This window comes from Strix uralensis, chromosome 29 (assembly GCF_047716275.1).
Source record: "Strix uralensis isolate ZFMK-TIS-50842 chromosome 29, bStrUra1, whole genome shotgun sequence".
In the NCBI taxonomy this organism is placed as follows: domain Eukaryota; kingdom Metazoa; phylum Chordata; class Aves; order Strigiformes; family Strigidae; genus Strix; species Strix uralensis.
In genome coordinates, this window is record NC_134000.1 from 6,439,195 (window position 1) to 6,462,076 (window position 22,882).

General features: G+C 40.7%; 1 protein-coding gene across 4 annotated transcripts in view; it reads left to right on the forward strand.

Moving 5' to 3' along the window:
• SLC1A2 (solute carrier family 1 member 2) overlaps positions 1 to 22,882 on the forward strand; it is a 106,923-nt gene that overhangs the window by 70,460 nt on the left and 13,581 nt on the right. For all 4 annotated transcript variants that reach the window (XM_074852496.1, XM_074852495.1, XM_074852494.1 and 1 more), the window contains exons 3-9: positions 303 to 455; positions 1,090 to 1,340; positions 4,566 to 4,734; positions 7,660 to 7,786; positions 10,614 to 10,847; positions 14,462 to 14,656; positions 17,387 to 17,521. In XM_074852496.1, the coding sequence (XP_074708597.1) occupies positions 303 to 455; positions 1,090 to 1,340; positions 4,566 to 4,734; positions 7,660 to 7,786; positions 10,614 to 10,847; positions 14,462 to 14,656; positions 17,387 to 17,521 (1,264 nt within the window). The remainder of the gene's footprint in view (positions 1 to 302; positions 456 to 1,089; positions 1,341 to 4,565; positions 4,735 to 7,659; positions 7,787 to 10,613; positions 10,848 to 14,461; positions 14,657 to 17,386; positions 17,522 to 22,882) is intronic.

The window sequence follows — 22,882 nt, forward strand, 5'->3', positions numbered from 1 at the left end:
CTCAATAACATTATGGTTTGCAGCAAATATGTATTTGGAGCAGCAGAATAGTACATTAGGTGTAAGCTCAGCTGGCAGAAGACTCTACATCAGGACCACTTCTCTTTAATCATGAGATACATGGTAAGTGTGTTACATCCTCATATTAATCAGAAGGCTGATTCCAAAATCTGTCTCTATCAAAAACTGGCTGCCTTGTGTACTAAAAATTAGCTGCATTTTTCTTCTAGGCTGTTCTGGGTAATCAATGCGCATTCAGGGATATTTATGTTACTACCTGCTCTCCTTTATTCTTCTTCCAGGTGTCATCCTGGGTGCACTGTGTGGGGGTCTTCTTCGTCTAGCAACACCTATTGACCCTGACATCGTCATGTTAATAGCCTTCCCAGGAGATATACTTATGAGGATGCTAAAAATGCTGATCCTCCCTTTAATTATCTCCAGTTTAATCACAGGTAAGTTCTATTAGCCATAAATACTTGAAGATGCTTGCTACAGGTATCACCTGGTTTGCTTTTTGTGATGTAGGAAGAATAGTGTGATCCTTTCAGGGATTTTGCAGTTGTGTATTTCAGAGTTAATTTCTGATTAACTTAATTGGCTTTAATACGTAGGTGCTCCAGTGGATTTATTTTCAAGCCCATGCACGCATACTGCCTTCCTGAACATCAAAAATTTCTTAATACGCTGTTTCACCTGATTCCTGGGTTGGACCTTGCAAATAAGATGGCATGACACTAGTGAGCCTAGCCTAGCCTGTGGTGTCAGCCACGTGTCATGACCAGTTTGCAGCAATCACGGGCAAAAGGGTGGTGTGATATCTTCTCTATTTTTCAATGCCTCCTCTGCGATTAGATGGACTCTGAAATGCTTCTCTTTAAATTAGTAGCAGCAGACACTGTTCACGTAAGAACTGGAGGGAGAAGCTTCAGTAATCTATGTAGTGGTGAGAATTTCACAGGGACAAAAGTAGACACTTGTAGGCAGTCATTAAACTTTGCAAATTATAAAGGATTTTATTTGATTATTATTGAATTGGATATTGAGTCTCAATGTATTTGTTTGTTTCTTAAAATAAAACACCTGCAGGACTGTCTGGTTTAGACGCTAAAGCAAGTGGCCGATTGGGTACAAGAGCCATGGTCTACTACATGTCCACCACTATTATTGCTGCTGTGCTGGGCGTGATTTTGGTTTTAGCCATCCATCCAGGGAATCCGAAACTCAGGAAACAGCTTGGTCAAGGGAAGAAGAACGATGAAGTATCTAGTCTGGATGCTTTCTTGGATCTGATCCGAAACCTGTTCCCTGAAAATCTAGTCCAAGCATGCTTTCAGCAGGTAAATCCTTCTACTCCTTGGTAATATTTTTTACATCTTTTACTTGCCAGGGATGTCTGTAGAGTTAATGTCATTGTTTAGGCAAATGACAGAAATGATGATGCGAAGTGAAATACAGGTCTTAAGTTCTGAGCAGGTAAATGAAAGAACATTATTTATAGCTGCTTTGGTTTATGTTGTAGTTATTTAAATTAATAGATTTTTCAAAAGGAGATGATTTTTAGTAAACCTATATTTTTTTCCTCACTTTTTGTACAATATATACAGTCACGAATGGTGGCTTGGGGCTGAACAGCTGATGAGTTATGGGACCTTTCACCCAGGTTGAATTTGATCTTGGTTGTTAGTTACAGAGCTGATGGTTCTGCAATGCCCTGTTTGTAGTATATGGATAGTCTTCACTCCGGCTGGTTGCCAGTGGAAATGTACCACAAAACCCAACCTCTCATAACTTCTGTTGCTGTATTAGAGTTCAGACTAGGTGGAGATAGTACCGTCAAGCAGCTGACCCACCTACAGGTGGCTCCATCAGGCCAGGTTTAGAGCATGCTGGGAATGAAGGATGCTTGCATCATGTGTCACTTGCTCTGTAGGTAGATAATTTTGTCTAAAAGCATTTCACCAACGCTTCATCAAACCAGCTTCACTTCAAGGGGAAAAAAAATGAAAAATGCATGCTTCCTAATTTCTGCTTAAGCACATTACTTGTGTGTAAGCTGCTTTTTCCTACAACTAAATTATTTGGCATTCATGCAGACTTTTTTTTTTTGGATGGAACAAGGTTTGTTGCCAAACCTGTTCTTAAGTGTTCCCATGTGAAATGACATGATAGCTGGAGCTGTGGTTATGGCTAAAGAATAAAGTGAAGAGAAGAGGGGGAGGGGAGAAGCGGCCATAGCGGGTGGAAGAATGGAGGGCAACCTAAGCTGTCAAAAGGGCTTGAATTACTGAACTTCTTCCATGGACTTCCACATAAAAACACATAGTCCTTGGGGATTTAAAGAGAGAACATTCTCAGTATTTCCAAGTCATCATGGGAATGTCAGTCATGTGGTCAAACAGTGGGTGGCTTAACATCACATGTCATGTGAAATGTATTTTTGCAAAATTGAGTGAGGAGAGAGTAAGGTGCTTATGGATTTTTCTTCCTTTCCCTCATTTGAACTGTGGAAAAGAGGAGAATTAAATTTCAGGTCAGTTGAAAATGGTCAAATATCTCAACGAAGGGACAAAAAGTGGGAGAAAGAAGAATTAAGCTACCCGTGTCAGTTTTCTTGGGACCTCAGTATTGCTTTTTCAGTGTGAGTAATATCAGTGCTTAGGTCACCAATTCCATTGATTGTTTTTTAAAATTAGTCAGAAAAGCTACTGAGCTCTTTGGCTTTCCAGTGTTTAATTTTATCAGATTCCAAACTAACTGCCAGTGAAAGCCCCTGCCATAAAGTCACCTTTCATTTGCAAAGTCACGCTCCCTTCCAAACGGAACTTGTGCCTTCTCTCAGCCCTTAGCTTCTCAGTAAGGAGTCAGGCTTTACTTGTCTTTTTCTTTATTTAGGAGGAAAACTACTTGTTTTTAGTGGTGTTAGCATATATTTTCTCTTCCTACATTTATGTGGACCCTCTCCATGACCATTCAGTGTTTCCCTTGCAACCAGGCAGAAAGCAAGGAAGGGATTCGCTTGTGATTTTTAGACAGTTCATTTGCAAACTGAACTCTGAACCATCATGGGATTTCAGTGTCTCTTGAATTTTTATATAGTCCACAAGAAAGTCTGAATTTATAGTGAAAACTGATATTCCAGAAGTGACTTAAAAACCTATGTGCCATGAAAGAGAATGGGACTATCATCTATAAATATGACTGTGAAATTTAAATGGTTTTCTGGCCTCAGACGTTGGCAGAAACTGAACTTCATGTTAGGCTCAACATTTTTAGTGGCTGTACCCTTGTGCAAAGAAGGACTGAGGCCTTTGACTTAAGTGACTAGTGGACTTGGTGAGCGTGTAGTCTAATGTTTTAAGCTTAATTTCTGTGACTCTGTTCTTACATTCTGGATACCTCACATCAAAACTGTTGTGTTGACAACATCCCTCAGATAAATTTTATCTCCGAAGAAAATGTAAACGTGCAGGAATGTTGGGTTGTTTCACAACAACTGAAGAGTTTCTCATACAAATCTATGTAGGTTTTCTGTCTGCATCTCCCTCTCTAGATTTGGACAGCAGGTACTACAATGTCCATCTCAACAGGAAGGAGGTGCAAATGTTCTTTGAAAGCCTAATGCACCGTTTCTGATGCCTTGCTCAAACATGTTTTTAGGAGCAAGGAAAGTAGGGAGCAGGTGGCAAACTGGTCATAGCTTCCTAATGATTTTGCCTGTCCCAGAGCCATGAAGAGGCAGGAAAAGCTCAAAGTGTGAAGTGGGAGGAAAACGTCCCTTCTAAAAGCTGCAAGTCAGAGATCTCTTTTTCCACTCCCTCCTCCCTTTTTTCCTAGCTGTAAACTCAAGCACATTTCGCCCCCTACCATTCCTTCCCAGTTTTCCCTTGACCCTGCCAGGAGGGGTCCAGATCCATTCAGATGCTGATGTCTTCTTTTTTGAGGTGGTCAGATTTGATTTAATAGGTATCTGGCAACTTTGATAATTTTTCTGTTATCTGTCACTCACAGTATTTTAATTAGAGAGCTCAGGGGACTGTGTGTATTCCGTTTTGAGCTCTCGCAATCACAAAGTGAAGTGTGGGAAATGTTCTAAGTTTTTAATTCAAGTTAACCATCAGACTATAATAACTTGAGCTGGGCAGACTATCCTGCATAACAATCCTTACTGCAGAGTTGCTGCTGTGATGGTGCCTGCCTTTTGGTGCTAAATAAATGGTATCAGCATGTAACACAGTCTGTGAAGCACCATTTGTGAACCATTTGGACAAAGGGGCTAAAATGTTACATTGCAGTGTAAGGAACAAGTATTTGCCATACTTTTCACACTAGAGTCATGAGGAAGACTCCCAGGACTTTGTGACACTTGGAACTATTAAAAAAAAAAAAAAACAACTTATTTTTGGAAGCGGGGGTAAGAGGTTGTGGAATGCATGTCTAATTGTTTAAAAATATAGTTCCTTGGAATTTAAAGTGAAGACTCTTTTTATTATTATTTCCTGATCTCCCATATGGATTACATTCAGTCTGTTTCCATTCTCATCCTCCCTTTTTAATGCCTTCAGATCCAAACTGTCACCAAGAAGGTGCTGGTGCCACCACCCATTGAAGAACCACCTAACGTCACCGACTCTGCTTTTGCTATGATGAATGAGACGGCGCGCAAAGCACCACCAGAAGCCCAGCTGATCATTAAGAAGGGACTTGAATTTAAGGATGGCATGAATGTCCTGGGTAGGAGAACTTTTTGCCGGTCAAATATCTACATCATATGTATGACACAGCTTTTGGCTGTGACTGGGTAGTCAGTGTTGTCTGATCTGCTCTTCAGTGCAGGTTTGGTCTCCCCAAATAATCATCAAATGTTATAACCTACTGGCTGCCCATTGGTCTCTGAGCTGAAAATCTGATGGTCTGACTAGAAATATGACTGTATCACAGAAACAAACAAGTGAATTATTCTGGATTGGCAGCTTTGCAGGTATTGACTGGAGTACCGTGGGGGAGCATGGAGGAGGTACCCAAAATATCCTTTCATCCTAGAAGCAGCCTACCTAGACTAATACTAATGCATATTGGCAAAACAGTATGGGGAAGAGCTTCAAGAGCCAGTGCTTTACCCACCCCCTGATGAATCTGAGCTCAGTTGTTTCCCAAAGGTGTCTCAGGCACGCTGAACTAGGATTTGGCTTGAGGCAGAGTCTGAAGTGAGAGGTGAGGTATGAACCGCACCACCCAAGAAAAATCCCAGAGAGGTTTGACACATCTCTGAGTCACAGCTGCCTCCTTCTTTCATCTTGGCTGCTGACCTTTACCAGCTGCAAATTAGGAACAACTGTCGTTGTGCCATCTTGTCTGGACAAGCCAGCAAGTGGGGGTGGTACAAAGGCTTTGACGATCTCCCACCCCTTCCTGAAGCACCTGTTTAGACTGGGGCGGGGGCGTGGGGGAGCAAAGAGCTGCCAGACCTCTTCTATTTTCTCCTCTGTGCTTAGACTCACCATTTTGTCAGCCCAGAGAGGAGTGCTCCTCCTTCACCTTCTTACTTTCTGGTGGTGGGTGAAGTCAGTCACAAATTAGCCCTCAATTTGTAGCCTCATTGGCACGCCTACACTTGAAGATACACATGCTCAGTGGCAGCATGTCCACAGGGCTGAGGCTGACACCTGTGTTTGTAGGCGTCCTCCTCAAAGCGGGACAGTATGTGGCAGTACCTAAACTACTGCTTTATCTCACCACTAAGCCATCACTTTTTAAGGGGGAAATGGCCCCTTACGGGGTGCGTACAGCTGCTGTGGCTGCTGTGCCTGCAGAGCTTCTCCAGGTGCTGGTGAGTTGGTTGGCAGGGGCTGCTTTGCTTAGATGTGGGGGAGATAGCATCAGCAAGCTGATCAGAGATGATCTGCATTCTGCCTGCCTCCATGCCTCCTCCTTCCATTCAATGTCTGTGGGCAGAGGAGCCACTTTCTTTCAAAGCTGCAAATTGGCATTTTGCACCCTGTGTGAGGCAGCAGCTCATTGCTCATGCTGTTACCCTCAACTGCCTTTTTCTCTCCCGGAGCCCTGCTTATGCATGAAAATGAAGCAGTATTTCTGATGTGAGAGATGCATTACATCTAGTGCTGGACTTGGTTTGTGCAAGCTCTGTCATGGATAGGAAGAGAGCTAGAAGGTTGAATACAATTCCTACAGAAAGGAAATGGGGGATTTGTGTAGTATTTTGACCAATGACTCTCAAATGTTGCAGAGTTTTTTGGTGTGGTGTGGTTTGGTTTTGAATGAAGTAAAAATGCTGGGGCATTGCCATCCAGCTTGCATAAACTGTACAAGCCAGGCAAATTCCCGCAGATATGAACGAACTTGACTCTTATGACTAATGTAGCAGCTCTTTTGGAATTAACAAACAAAACCACCTACTAGCATTTTCTGATGCAGAGCCTGAGTTCCAGGAAGTTACTTGGTCTTTGACTGAAAAGCTTTTCATCATTTCTCTATGCTCTGCAGCACACAGACATACACTTCACTTCCCTATTCAAGTGACTCAACAAAGATAGCTTGGTGCTAAAGAATGGCTTTATATCCAGGAGACTGAATTTAAAAAAAAAAAAAAACAGAGAAAAGTCTGATTGCTAAACCCACTGTGGGGATATGGGACAGCCTGTCTTTTCCCAGAGTACTGGTAGCTGAAATTCCCTTCTCTTGAATGTGTCCTGGTGGGTTTTTCCTTAGGAATTTCCCAGATGAGTTTACATATTTGTTAAATACTGAACTCATAGCATGACTGAAGGTTCAGCCTCAAAGGGTGGCTGAAGATTCAAACCATCGATCAGTGTCAGTTATAATCCCACTCTGGACGCTGAAAATTGCTGGATGGTAAAGGTGAGCATTGGAGACACAGCTCCAAAGTAATACATGACAGAGGCACTCGGTTTTTCACCCTGATAGTCCAGTACTCCAGATTTTTACACCTTAGCATTTAAATTTAGGAGCCAAATGTTACTCATATTGAATTCTATGATTATGTATCCACTGATAACTGGTTTCAGTGAAGTTAATCTGTTTAATGGGAGTTCCCTGGTTTAGCTTAAAGTGCAATACCCACATTCTCCTCCCACCTCAACCTTCTTCAACTGGAGTACTCTCGGCCTGCAAAAGTTATGTTCTGGGGCTGGTTTTGCCTTTCCCTGTACTCCAGGACTGACTAGTCTGTAGGTTGAATCTGTCAAGGGACTTTTGTAAAGATCGAGAAGAATGCTTTTGGTCTCTAGTGACTGTTTTAGCAACAAAGAAGAGCCATGATATGGTGCTGTGTTGCCTCTCCCATTTGCCAGGGGCTATGAGGTTTCTAACAGTTGCATGGCACTGAGAAGATTATGGCATAGATATTTTTTTGATGATCGGATCAATTTGGGGAAAAAACAAAACAACATAGTTGGGCTGTGAAATTGGAATTTATTAAAATATTGAAGAATAAAAGGTGTTACGAATATGATCATGAAAGTTGAGAGTGAGTTAAAAAGTCCCAAAAGATGTGTAATATACTATGGTTCTGAAAACTGGATTAGCAGGTAGTATCAAGACATTGACTAGGTGTGAAAACTTCCTAAAAACCATGGGTTTATTTGCTTTTTTTTTTGTCTTGCAATTTTTTCCCAATAGGTCTGATAGGATTCTTTATTGCTTTTGGCATTGCTATGGGGAAAATGGGAGAACAGGCCAAGATGATGGTGGATTTCTTCAACATCCTGAATGAGATTGTAATGAAGTTAGTAACTATGATCATGTGGTAAGTTTGAAGTTCTAATTTCTAGAACAAAACAAGATTTAAAAAAACCTCATAAACCCCTCATATAGCATATAGTGACCACAGTTTGTTAGTAAACAATGTCATTAAGTAGTTCATTTTTTAAAGCCTCGAGAGGTATGTTGGAACCACAACAGCATTATTTCTTTTTTCTGTTCGGTGAGGATTATTCAGGCCCCAATCTGAAATACTTCTGAAGGTATTCTGTTCTTTGTTTATTGAAATCCAAGACATGCAGGTACCAGCAAAGGCCTTCAAATGCCACATTGGTTATGGAAGTCCATTACGTAGAAGGACACCTAAGCAAACAAGAATGCCCCACATAAGAACATCGAAACATCCAAATCTTCCTGGGACGTAGCTCCTGGGATATTCCCAGGGTATTAGTTAGGAGGTATAATTACAAAGATGCCTGGAAACACACGTTATTCACTGTCTTCTGTAGTAAAAATACTTGACCACCAAATAAAATTCCAGTGGTTTTCAGTGATGTGTAGTCCCTCCACCCATAGTTTCTGCAGCAGTTGTCTTACAACCTCTCCGCAGCGGGGTCACTGAGAGGTATCCATCCTGGTTTTGAAGTGTACCCCTTTGTAACAATGGGGCCTGTCTTGCCTTCAAGGGAGTGACTTTACCCATTTAAGACTGAGCCCTAGTTTACATTTCTGGAAGGGGATTCTCTCTCTTTTTTGGAGATGTTTCCTCTGAGGGCTTCCCCAGAGCTATTGGTATGCAGTGCCAAGCGTGGCCATATCACACAAAACCAGTTTTTCAGAACATAAAAACGCATTGCTACGTTTGGCGTTGCACTACTTCGGCATTGTTTCGTATCTCCTGGGTCTTTGAAAGCAGAACTAGCCACTCCAATACAACACATGTGTCGTGGCTCATTGGTCCCTGTGATTCCCTGGTGTCCCTGGAAGTGATTTCCTGAGTTACAAGGCTGCAGTGGGCCTCTTCCGAGGCTCTAGATGGACACAGCGTATAGAAAAGGGAGCAGGGTGCCTGAAGTGCAAGTCTTCAGCATCATCAGTGTTTCAAAGGGAGACTGTTATGCAAGAGTGATGCAGATAGCAACAGCGATGTGGAAAGGTGTAGAACAAAGGAAAGAACTTGAAGCAATGACTTTGCATTCCTGTTGTGCTTCAGCTTTCCTGTAGATGATCTTCCTGCATAAAAACTCAGTTGTTGTTCCCAAGCCCTACTACTTTCAATAGTTACTATAACCTGCTGCTCTTGACTCTACAGAGAGACGGTGACTATATTCTCATAACACTCCAAGAGCTAGAATTTACTCTTATTTCACTTAGCACCAGCTGGTACACCCAAGACATAATACCTTGCCTACAGTATAAATTTTCTGTAGTAGTCAAGTGTTGCAATGGCAGGAAATCATTCAAGTTTCAACAAATTCACTGTAAATATTTATTTTTTACTGATGTGCTTTTTATTTCTCTTTTCATGACAAAGGAGATTGATGTTGGGAATTCCACTTATTCATTTCTGTCTAGAATTTTTAAAGAATTGTTGTGGCCACAAGCAGGTGTTTTAATGTGTTCACAAAGACAAATGCACTTCTTTATGCAGAGTTACGTTTTGTTTGGTTTCTGATTTCTCTGCACAGAGAGCTGTAACTCCCGTGGCACCTCCAGACTCTCAGGAACATGGCATTGCTACACAAACATGAAACAAATCAGACACCTGGCTCTGACGCCGTGTAATTCTTTATAAGAAATATGTTTCTTCAAGTTCATTGAAACATGGCTTCTTATGATACACAGCTGGCCTTGCATTTCAAGTGACTGAGGGCTTTCCAGGTTTTGGGCACATTGCTTGAGAGACCATGAGATGTTTCTTACAGAAAACATGAAGCACTTTTTTATTCTGAAAGTCAGTTTCCCTTGTATTGGCTTTAATTAAGCATCCAAATCACTAATCACTTTTGAAAATACACATTACCATTTATTTTCAGAGAGGCATTTTGTTTACTGTTTCTCCACGTTACACACATTACTTTCTCCCATTAAGTTTTATAAAGCAGATAGAGAAAGTGAATGTCACTTAACATGATATAATAAAGTAACCTTTACCAGTGCAGGTATAAATGTTGTCTCCTATCCATGCACTTCCAGGCAGTTTTCACTATAGCTGATTATTACATTTTTAAAATAATATCCATTCATTTCCATTTTTTTTATTACTGAACTGTGCTACCATTAGCAGCGTGTTTAAAAGTTCCATTTATGCCATCAAGAAACCACATGACTGAGGTGACAAAAACCCTCCCCTAAGTAAGAAAGCACTTAATTCTTCATTAAATCCATAAACAAAAAGCATTTCTCCAAATTGTTGAAAGCGCATAATGGAAACATTTGCAGCCTTCAAGGTAAAAGCATTTAACTTCAACAAATAGTTTAACTGAAGCAAATAATGCAACTCCCTGAAACCAGAGGAGCAATGGACTGTAAAATTCACGTATTAAGAACAAATACTAGACCACCCTTCATAATCATCCAAGCCTGTAGTATTCTTGTACGATTTTTTCCAGGATCAAAGAGTATTCACGAAATGTATATTCTGCTCGATGGGATGGAATGAAATGAAGTAGATGGGGATTTTGCTGGAGATGGCCATTATTTTTTAAAAAGATGTGAAAACTACCCATTGAATTTCCATCAATTCCTGATCTGCATCTCCGTGTTGAGCCTGAGAGGCCCCTACTCTTTCTCCAGTCTATACTCTGTTGAGCACAATTTTTATGACTATGCTGCAAAAACTAGTTCTGTCTATGCTTGTTCTCTTTCTCCAGGTATTCCCCTTTGGGCATTGCTTGCCTCATCTGTGGAAAAATCATTGCAATCAAGGACTTAGAAGTAGTTGCTAGACAACTTGGCATGTACATGGTCACTGTGATTGTGGGTCTTGTCATCCATGGAGGGATCTTCCTGCCTCTGCTCTACTTTGTGATAACAAGGAAAAGCCCATTTTCATTCCTTGCTGGGATTTTCCAGGCATGGATCACAGCACTAGGCACAGCTTCCAGGTACACTTGAGAAATAACAGCTTGCTTTATTTTTTAGCAGATTATTAGCTGCTGTTTAGCGATAACACATCTGCTGTTCTGACCTTCACTGCAAAATCATTTTATGCCATTGAATAAAAACTACTTTTGATCCAGCCAGGTTGAAATAAATAAAAATAACCACACACCTTTGGGACTTTTTAGCAAGGTCGTGCAGCCAACTGCAGAGTTGGGAGATCCACTTTTTGGTTTTGTTTCTGTCACTGGCTGAATGACTTGTGCAAATTGTGTTACCTCTGTACTTGTTTCCTCAACTAGGAAACAGTGATAATTCTATTTGTTTTGAAAGCATGTTAAGACCAGTCTCATTGTAGTGGAGAAAAAAAATAAACAGTGCTAGGTTTCAAGAAAGAAATGAAAAAAACCTCTTATTTTATTCTTTCATCCATTTTGGCAGAGTAAGGGGACTTCATTGACGAGCTGAGCATTTTAGACTCATTCCTAATGCACAGAACAGACTCAACACAGTATGTAGGCAACTCAGCTCAGTAATAAATTGATGCTTTGCATTGGGGCAGTTAGTAGATCTTGTGTTGAAAATATTTTTCAGTTAAATACCATATTTTAAAGTGTTTTTCTTCAATAAATGTCTTATTTCTGAAGAAAATTTAATCTTCCATTTCAATTAAAAAGGTGAAAACAAAAAAGCCAAGTTCAAAACTGACCATGAGAAAACTGAGCAGTCTTCATTTCAGGGAATGCCTTGAAAGAACTGTAATTCATCTGCCTCTTTGGGTCAACCCAAACAACTATGCTGAACAGCTTCTCCCCTGATGAACAAGAGGCTCGAGGGGGACCTTACTGATGTGCATAAATATCTGCTGAGACAGTGCAGACAAGATGAAGCAAGACTCTTCTCAGCAGTGCCCAGGATGAGAGGGAGTGGGCACAGACTGGAACACAAGAAATTCTATCTTGAACACAAAAAACTCTTTTCACTGTGATTTACTGTGACGGTGGTTGAATGCTGACACAGGTTGCCCAGACGGGACGTGGAGTCTCCACCCACGGAGGTACACAGAACCTGTCTGGGCATGGTCCTGGGCAATCTGCCCTAGCTGCCCTACCCTGAGCAAGGTGGTTGGAATAGGTGACCTCCAGAGGTGCCTTCCAAACTCATCAATTCTGTGGCTCTGTGATAAACAATGTAGGATTATAGGAGGTATAACTGGCCAGGATTAAACCACAGTTTCCCTAAATTCATTGAAGTATTTGAGTTTCCACTTAGATTTCAATACAAAATTTACAGTGTCCATACACAGCATGGGGTTTTTTTAGCATGAAATAATGTTTTTCTTCTGGAGTACCGAAGTGGAAAAATGTAGGAGATTCAAAGTGATTCCAGCATATGGATTTACTTGGATACTATCTTTACCACCTGACTGCTATCCAGATCTGAATTACTGGCTAAACGGAAGTGGACTAGTTCATAGCACCACAGACAAGTCACCACATGACGACAATCACCATCATATGGTCTAACCCAGTACCTCTGGAAGTTTCAAGTGCTTCCTATTCAGGGACCTATTAAAGCTCTTTGGCCAGGCTGAGGAGCCATGGAAGGCATCTACGTGTTGTGCTCTTCTAATAAAGAAATGATCTGTCTGCCTGTCCTTGGTCTGCCTGCCTGTCCTTGCTCATGGTGGCAGAACTGAAGGGGCAAGATATTTGCATAGTCTCTGGCTGCTGAGCTCGTCGGGGTTCATGGCAACAATGGTAGGCCATGGCTGGTACACACCTTGTGTAACAGTAAAGGTAAGGTGGGACTTGTATTTCTGAAGAAAAAGGACCTTATCTGGTTGAGTTTCAATGTGTGTCAGTGAACTACGTTTTATATTCTATTTTTCTTTTAATAAGATGTAGGAATATCTTTGCTGTAGGAGTCAAAGTGATCCTGGAACTTACTTGATAACTGACTAGTAGTTATTGGCTAAACCCACAGAATATTAAGCATTTGATTACCTTTGATTAAAAACACAGTAAAATAAATCATAATTACAAATATATTTGTAAAGATGCTAGAATGCAAGTGATTGGTACTGTGTAGCTGGCTTACTGATATCTGTTAAAAAAATCACCTCTGAACAAAGAATAGTCCAGTCATTTGAGCACAAGGTGGGGATCTAGAAGCTTGTATCTTCTAACTCATGTTTCCATAGGTGTGGGACAAGAGCGCTCATTTAGGAAGTGACTCAGGCGTCTGCCAATTCAGAAGGGTTTGGGTTTTCCGTAGATCCCATGCGAGATAAGTCAGCCGCATGTGCATGTTCCAGAAAACCTACAACGTTTATTATGACACTACATTTTTATAGTTAGGTATCTCAGTCATTCCTTAAGCTGCCTTTGTCATGGTTTAATTATCTGTAAAATGGAAAGATTACATTTTTTGTACCCAATAGCATCTCTATGGTAGTGGATGAATGAATGAGTTGGAAAGACCCTGAAGTTGCAAGGTACTAGCACCAGTATGCTGCAAGTATTTATCTGAGAAAATTTGGTGAGTCTAGTCCTTTATTCTTCTGTGAGCAAATCAGTATTTTTGTAGGGGCAATGACACCAGAATTAGTAGGATACAGTGGTGAAGACCTTTGAGACATTCTCCTGACTCAGCTGAAGAAAAGCAAATAAACCGCAGCAGATGTGCTCCAGCTGCTTCTGTATGAAACATCAATTAAAAGGAATTTCCCCAGGTCAGCTTTCTTTTCAGAACAGCTTCTCAGGCAACAACCAACTTCATTTAGTGGTGGACTTGACCTCAGAGATAACACAGAAAAGTAAGGAACCAAAACATGTTCCTGTGTTGGGTTTCATGCATGTTGCAGCAATTTGCCTTCCTTTGCCTGAAGCAGGCAGACCTGCCAGGGAAGGGAAGAAGTAGAAGATATTTCCGTCTATAGGGAACAAGATATTTGCATCTATAGGAAACAAGAATATGTTCTGGTTTCAGCAGTATTTTTTGATGAAGGTGTTTGGTTTTGAGCAAGTGAATGTAACAGCCTGCACTATTCCCACAAAGGCGAGGCACTGTGGATCTGTGCAAGGAGCTGCTCCCCTCTTCCAGCCATCTTTTGGGTCTTTTCCTATCCTCCAGCTGTGTTTCATATCCTTTCCTGTCCTCCAGTGTCTGGGAACTCCGTGGGTTATATCTTTTTGCCTGGCTTTTTCATTCCTTAATGCAACACTGATTTCTCCATTCAGATCAAATTCACAATCAAAGAAATCATAGAATCATAGGATTTGTCCCTACGCTCATAGTTCTGTCCATCAGAAAACATTTGGAACTTGTCTTTTTGAACAAAATGCAAGAAATAATTAATAAATGAGTCTGAAAAATTCATATACACTGTCTCAAGCTCTCATTCCTACTTCAAGTCGTGTTCGTGTCTTGGCTTCAGTCCCACTTCCAGCTAAATGTAGGTTTAATTTAAAAATTGGGTGAAAAAAGCTTGAATCACAGCAGACAGTGGAAGTAGAAAATGTAAATAATCATAGCAGAATTTATGACTTTACTCCCTTATGTGTATATATTATATGGTAATTAGGTTTTCTCTACTTTCTTGCTTTCTCTCCTTCAGTGCTGGAACATTACCTGTCACATTCCGGTGTCTTGAAGAAAATCTAGGCATTGATAAGCGCGTAACAAGGTTCGTTCTTCCTGTTGGAGCAACTATTAACATGGATGGAACTGCCCTTTATGAAGCTGTGGCTGCCATCTTCATTGCACAGATGAATGGAATTGAGCTGGATGGAGGCCAGATAGTTACTGTGAGGTCAGTTCAAAATACTTGTAGGCATTGTTTCTACAGACTGTAAAATGTGAAGCTTTGGGTTGGATGTCTTCTCAGTAGCTGTGGGTTTCGCTGTGAAATCCATGGATCTCTAATAATGATATGCAAAGGAATGGCATGTACGTGGTTCTCTGGTGACATGAATTTTCTATCATTTGCAGCCTTAATTCTTGCTAGTGGTGTTTTACAGAATTTTGCAGTTGACAATATGATGTGAAATACAGCATTCCCTGTGCAATGCAATGCCTTTTTTTAGTATAGAGGCACACTACAAGTGATATATGGGGCATTAACTTTCTAGAATGTGTCCTTTTTATATATTGGAAGAGAAAAGGGTACCTAAAAAATGTATCCATGTATTTACATTTGCCTGTACTTTTTCGGTGACTTTGGTGAACGGCACACAAAATGGACTGAGAATAGGACAGCCTGAGGGTGAGATTGCCCGCAGCATGGTCTGAATACTCCCAGCCTTTTTGTCTCTAACCCAGCAATTACTAGCTTTAGTCTTTTCATATCAAATTGTCCCATCTTGGACTAAGGTGAGTATCTGGGAGGACAAAGAAAAGTACCCATTAAAAGTGGATAAGAGTGATTGAATACTGTTTACTGTAACGAAGTTTTAAGACCTATTAGGTAGGGTAACTAATAAAAAACAATGGCAAAGTTATGACCGCTGCAGCTAAAGTTAATTTACAATGGAAAACTTGATGAGGACACCGGGCCTAACCTTTTGAATAGTTAAAATGGAAACCACAAATGAAGGCTGCCAAGTTTGCTGCCTTCCTGTAGTTTTCATTCACCCACCTCTCTTCTATTAAACCCTTTTAACACTAAGGAAACTCCTGCGAAGGGATGTCTAATTCTATGTTTCTCGCCCAGCTATACTAGTTCCACGTTTTCCATTTCTTTACTTCCTGCCCCAACCCCTGAAATAGTAAAAGTCAAGGTTTGTAAAAGGTTCAGGGCTGCTTCTAATGAAGGCAGTTGCTAGACCTGCATGATGCATATTTGTTCCTAAGACTGAAAACAGTAATTTCAGAGATGCCACATATTAAACTAAATTGAGACCAGGGGTTAGCTGTTGTCCAAGAGATTTGATAGGCCTGAACCTGAGTTGCTCCTCTTCTACTCCACTGAGGAACTGACCCATTAGCTCTTCCTGACCTCACCATTTCAAGGCTGGTGTAGCCAGCTTTGTGACTCACACTTACTAAGCAGGTGGCAACTTTGGGCTCTTTGTAAGAAAACCACTGGTTCTCCTCATGTATGCACTATAGCATTTTTGCTACAGCAATATGACCCAGACATAAACTCACCAAGACTTAATTAGCCTTTGATCAGCCCTAGTTGCTTCATATTGGTCATGTAGATCCTGTCTTCTTTGGGAGAGGGTGGTCTTGGAAATGGTAGCTAAGCCAGACTGCGTTTAGACTTGAGCAGTGCTAGCTTCATTCTCCTCCAGACCTGTAAGTGCTGCTGTGGGAAAGTTGGCAGGAGTATTTCCTCACAGAGCTTGGAAGCAATCCCGTAGCAGTTCAGACTGGAAGTGCCCAAGGAGCTGGCACCAGGTGCAGAGCCTGACGGCAGAGCAGAGCATCCTACCTGTACGCCTGCTGGACCTATATGGGCGTTTAGTAGACCAGGTTGCACTATAACCCAGACACCTGACAAACACACTGCAGCTTGGATTGTCTGGGTCACACCCAGCCGTCTGCCAGCTCTAAATCAGGCTAACATCCTCATAGACTGGTTCTGTGGCTAGCTGTAGAGGATTTCCCCCTGCAGAGACCTTTTTCCACTACTTCTGTGTTGGAAGCACTTCCAGATTTGTAGGGTACGCCCACAGTAGTACAACCATGTTACTCATTTCTGTTGTTCAAAAATACAGAGATAACTTTTTCTTTCCTTTTTCCTTGTTTCTTTTTCCTTGTCCCTTTTTCCTTTTTCCCTTCCCTCCCTCTCCCTCTTCTTCTCCATCTCTTCCCTGTTTTTCTCCCCTTGGCTTGTTCTCTGACAAATTTATTTTCCATTCTTCATGGGATTGTCCAATGATGTTGGTATTTGTTATGGTCTGTATTGTATTTTTACAAACATTTGGAGCACAGACATTCACTCTGCTGGTCTTCTTAAAAAAATAAGAGAGGCAAAAACAAGGACAGGTTTGGATTTATGAAACATTCAGATGAATGAAGGGTGATTTGTATCTAGGCTTGGTACACCACTGGCTTGTACTGTGGGAGTTTTGGATGCCAAAACTTTTAATCTTCTGTACTTCATAATAACCACTTTCTCTCAGCCATTACCTCACAATTCAGTCTTCAAGTACCATAAATAAACAGAAATTAAATACTCTGAAAATTCAACCTGTAGCCACCAAACTTCAGCAAGTCCAGATGATCAAAACTCAGGATTCAACACCCTGGATGTGTTGGTAGAGCTCAGAAAACACCAGGACAAAGATTTGAATGTCACAACCAACTTCCAAAACTTAAAACTCTCAGACAGCTCTCTTACAACCCTCAGAACAAACCGCATTGATCTAGCCTTCCCTGATGAATATTTTTTGAGAAAAACAAGCGTGAAAACTATGGTGAGCTTACCGTGATTTATCATATAGTTGTTAGTTTTCTGGGAAGAACTCATGGGAAGTATGCAATGGAAGTGCATGTTCCTTTTCCTGCTACCCCCATTTGATTTTTGTTTTTGCAGTTTGACCGCCACCCTTGCAAGTGTTGGAGCTGCCAGTATTCCCAGCGCGGGACTCGTCACTATGCTTCTGATCCTCACTGCAGTGGGTCTCCCTACCCAGGACATCAGTTTGCTTGTTGCTGTTGACTGGCTTTTGTAAGTTGTGCTGACTCCATTGCTTGGTGCAGAAAAAGTAGTGAAGTAATACTTGTCTGTAGTGCGTTTCAGCCAATGATCTTAAAGAACTCTAAGACTCTCCTCTACAGATGAAGCAAAGGAGGAAATAAATAGGCTATTTGATGAAGTAGGAGACACTGAAATCCGTTTCTCCGCTGGTACACATTTTCACAGAGCTACTGAAGGCAGTTTCTATGAGCCAAGGATCTTCTTGTAAGACCCTTGGGCTCATGCTCATGTATTTTCTTCTTCCTAATGATGCCTCTCCATTACAGACATAGCTCAAGAACTGTTTTCTGATCTTTGCTTTCATATTTCTGTTTCTTATAGTTCTGGTCCAAAATTAAAGACAAATGCTGAAAATGCAGGTTCCATCAGGATGTTGTCAGAAAATTTCAAGGTGGTTTGGGCATTTGTAGCATCAAATGTTTTATGCTCATAGTGGGGAAAGTCTATTTCTTTTTGTACATAAGAAAGTAAAATACTTTCAAGGAAGCAACTGTTCTAGAGCAGGATATAAACCAAAGACAAATAAGAAAGCAAACTGAAAGAGAGAAGGTCATTCCCTAGTTTGATTTTACTGACAGATCCCTCAAACTGGAAAGACTGACTTTCATTTTCAAGGACTTGAGATCGAAGTCCTTCAGTGCCATTGCAGGTCCTCTGATGAGAAACAGCTAACCCACGGATAGTTTTCCAAGGCTTTTGTTCTTCAACATTTGAACAGAGAAGCTGGAAATACAGACGGAGAATATGCCGAGCCACATCCTTTCTCATGTTGTCATTTGACAATGTGGATATCTCTGTCACCTACACAATGCTGACAGGGACTCTGTAGTCCTCTAAGTTGTACTGGCCTCTAGAGGCTTTTATATTGTCCTGTACTGCTGCAGCACAGTATATTCTGGCCAACAGCTGTCTTTCCCTTAATATTCTTTTACGTATGTTCCTGTTGTGCCAGCCGTGGTGCCCAGAAGGGGAGATGTAAGTACCACTCTGTACTATTTGTGCATTTCCTCCTACACTAGCAGCCTCAGCTGCCCGCTTGTGGTAGCTCTCACCTCCAGATACACCACTAAAATTGTGCAAGAAGAACTAACAGAGTTGAGAATGTGAAGATAAAATAGAAAATTAATTTTCTGTCATCTTTTGGCTTATTGAGAAGAATTCAAGAACTTGGTCAGTCCTCAGACATGTATTTTGGATCTACTGCTATACTCTATCTGTTATTACCTATCTTGTCACTAAGAGTTGTGAAGAATAGCACACAGCTCCAATTTCTGTTTCAGGGAAAAACGAGAGAAGAATTTACAGCTTGGGAAGGCAAAGGGAAGAGATGACTTACATATTTTATATATAACTGAATATTATGACTCAGAATGGTGAAATGAGGCAGGGTTCAGCAGTCAGAGTACAGCTGGTGTAGGGAAAAATGTGATATTCTGTGGGTTTATTATATTTATGAGGTCATGGTTGAAAACAGGAAAGTGGCATAGGAATCTGCAGCTGGGAGGAGGAGAGCAAAAGGGAGGTGCATACTCATTTTAAATATATGTTTTTTCTGGCTCTCAAAGTAAGGCAAATAGGTAGGTTTCTGCAGCTGGTAGGAGGATGTGCAAAAGGAGACTGTGGTTTGTTTGGTATTTTAGGGAAATGTCATTTAAAAATATTCTTGTGGACTGAGAAACTCTGCCCACACTAGCAAACCTCAGAGCTGTAAGTTTACCAGCAGTTCTGATCCACAATAGGTGTTGCGTTTCGGGCTCAGCCTCAGCAGCATTGTTCCCACTGGCTCATCCAACCCTGCTTGGGAAATAAACATGCCTGTACTGTGGAGCTGTAGCGGTGATGAACGTAAGTGTAGGAGGGATAGCACTTCTGAAAGAAATATTTCAAGGTATCTTTTCAAAATAAATGCCAGGCAAAAAGAACCTTTCAGCACAAACGATTGGGTTGGGATCCTTCTGGCCTAACAATCAGCAGTGCAACTGCAGCATGATTCAGAATTGGAAGGTAGAGGGAAAAGAGAAAAGAGATAAAAAAGGAGATGAAAAGCTCTGTGTCATGCCACTAGTGCTGCGAAGTGAAGATAAAGTTTGCTGGTGGAAGTGTTGTGCTAATTAACATATGTTCAACAGCCAATAGCTTTATTTTCCATCTTCCAGTGGTTGTGTTGTGGTAGCCATGATGCTCTAGTGAGATATGGAAAACGATGCTGCTGACATTGCCGATGTTAAGAAAAGGCATGCAAGACAACTTTTGAGCAAGCTTTTGGGCACAGACCTAAAGAATATATGAAATGAAAGGTCATAAAATGATATTTTCTTTACTTACAAACATTGTCTTCTTTCATTTCTTTAGATCATCAAATAATGTTACAGCGGTATTTCTAACAGAATGTAAAAGAGAAAATAATAAGATATTGAAGACCCAATTCCAGCCACTTTTCTGGAACCAGTGTGTAAATGCAACCAGCCATGTAGAAATATTTGGAATAGCTCTTTTATAAATCTCAATTCCGGATAATGAAAGCTTTTTGAAAATGACCTACTTTATGAGTTTTTCAATATTTCTGATGAAAGAAAATATCAGATCATGAATTGATTTTACAATACTACCATCATCTGAAACTGTGGTCTTACCAAAACCAGTTTTGCATGATTTGGTCATGGTGTAACACAAAGCTGACTTTTGATTGTTCTTAAACTTGGCACTCTGTCTTTGAAATTGGAGCCAAAAGGTTTCTGTATCGATCTTGTTCTCAAGCCTCTCCAATATCTAGAGATGAGGTTGCTCAACCTTTCCCCCTCCCACGCATACATACACAGTGTGAGCTTTTCACCAGGCAGGTTTCCCAAGATTTCACAACTCTCCTAGTTTTTCAGTTTAAAACTAAGCACAACACAGCAGTGACATTTAATAGGACAGTCATTATATGCCAACAGCTGGAATAAAACCAGCTTCTTTTGCTCTAGCCAGAAGCTGGCTACTTTCCAGATGTGAGACTGACAAGCTTAGCAAATATTATAGCACAACCTCAAATACGGTGGTATTTTGCAGTGAAGAGAACTTAGAGAAAATGGGCTTGGATGGCTGATCCAGTATTTAAACCTTCATTCAGTAACTCAGAAAAAGATTGCTTGAGTTCTGACTCTGTTCCTTGGTTTAGACCTAAATTCAGAATATTCAGACCCAGTGGACGTCTGGATGTTATGAACAGGGCCTTATATAAATCTAATTAAACTGTAGAAAGCAGGAGCTCTTTCCCATAATGACAAAGAGGTAAGTCAAGTTAAACATGTCAGCTGGTCTTTGACTTAGCAGGTGTGCTAAGATTTTAATCTCCTTTCTAAAATCTACTAAGGTTGATATACCAGGTTTTCAAGCTTTCAGAGAACAGGAGTCACTTTTTTGTGTGCTAGAGTGCTGTATAGGTGCTATCACATTATTAACAAGGGGTTTTGATTCAGTTCTTCAAATTTCTATTCCTTTCATCTACATTGTTAAACTTCTAGTTCTTCTGATTTATGCCAGTTTGAGGAAATTAGGCATTAACCTTTATCAGGATTTAAAGAATTACTTCCCAATTATTCCAAAGCACATTCTTACCAGATGTTGCGTTGGCTTTTGAGAGACAACTTTGACTTCCAGTCCCATTATTTTTCTCAGAAGTTGTTATGGACAGTGAGGAAGTAGATGTGTTGGGGCAAGTAATTTACCAGACTGCAGCTTTCCTATACTGATTTTGTTTACATCGTTCCAGAGTAGCTGGAATTAATTGGTTGGCTGTTTTTAACAAAAGGGAAAGTACAATCTTCTTTGTTCTTCTTAGGCTGTTCTTCGGCCCAAAAGAGGTCGGTGACACTTTGCTGTTGATTCCTGACAGCTGAGACTTTGTCCTTTCTGTTGTAAGGAACTTGTTTACTTTGGTTCACGCAGTAGAGCATGTCCTGCAGCAGCGTGCAGTTTGTATTGCTGAATCTCTTGGCTAGTAGTCCCTGCAGTACCTGGAGTATCTCCTCAAATGACCCTTTCAGAATTTGAATTGTGCCTCAATTATATTTATGTATTCTCTCCACCTTGTCTTTTTGACATCCTATACTATGCCTTCATCGTCTGCATCAGCGAATCCTTTCAAAATTTAATACCACTCATACAAAAAAAATTAAGCAGGTATTCTGTTTGTGGCTCTATATTGCCAGGTTCAGTATATTTGATGGTCGTAACTAAAAATTACACTCGGAAAGTCATATTTTCCTATTCTGACACTCTGACCAGGTTTAAAACACTCTTCACAGGTATGGGATGAGAACTTTATAAAGCATTTAATTTGTGTGAAGCAAAACTGGAAGGATGTTTTCCTCCTATGGATTGTTGGTTGGTTTATTTTTGGGGGGATTATTGGAGGGGTTTTTTCCTTCTGGGTGTTCTTTTGATGACAAAAAAATAAAAATGAACTGTTTCAACGAAGATATTACACCACAAACTCCAAATATGTAAGCATGATAATGTGGAGATGGAGAGGAGAAACTTGAAAGGGAATATAGTTCCACAGCTGGGAAAGGCAGATTTACAGATAATTAGAGCAAAGATGTTTAGGAAGGGCTCAGAAAAGTTTGTATGGCATGTGTAATGAATGTTTATCAGTTTGGGGTTTATATATTTAGTTTGGGGGTTTTTTCCTCAAAAAAATCAGGAAGAGGAGATGTCACACAAATCTAGTACCAGAAATATTAGAAAGGCTGTTTTCAAATGAATCACTGTCATGCGAAAGGAAGTTTTAGGTGCTGGCTTTCCTGTCACTTGGCAAATGGCCACACTGTTTTACTTGCCCATTTTGTGTAAATGAGTCTTCATGGATATACCTCTGAGAATTAATCAGTGTAATCACATCTCTAACCTATTTGACAAAGCTAGACTTAGTTGCTGCAGTAGCTTTAACTTGCAGCCCTCAGAAGGTTTTTACGAGTCTTATGTTTAGTTCAGATATGAAGAGGCAAATTAGATTGTAAATTATTTTAACATCTGTAATACAGCCTGCCTGCAGTAGGAAGGATAGCAGGAGCCCTTAGTCCTGCAGTGCTCTGTAAGACCATCTCCCGTTTTAGCAGAATTTTGGGCAGGTTTGGGGCAGACTTCTGAAATCAGGGAAAATCCACAACCATGAGTTCACTGCTGACAGATAGAGCTACACTCTAAAGACAGGAGAAAGGTGGCATGTCTGCCCAATGACATTCCATCCAGGAGGCGCCCACAGACACATTTCTTTGTAATGAAGCACGTGAGTCTCTGTTGGCACCCTCCTACAACGAGGGACACTCGTTACTGAAATGCTGTCAT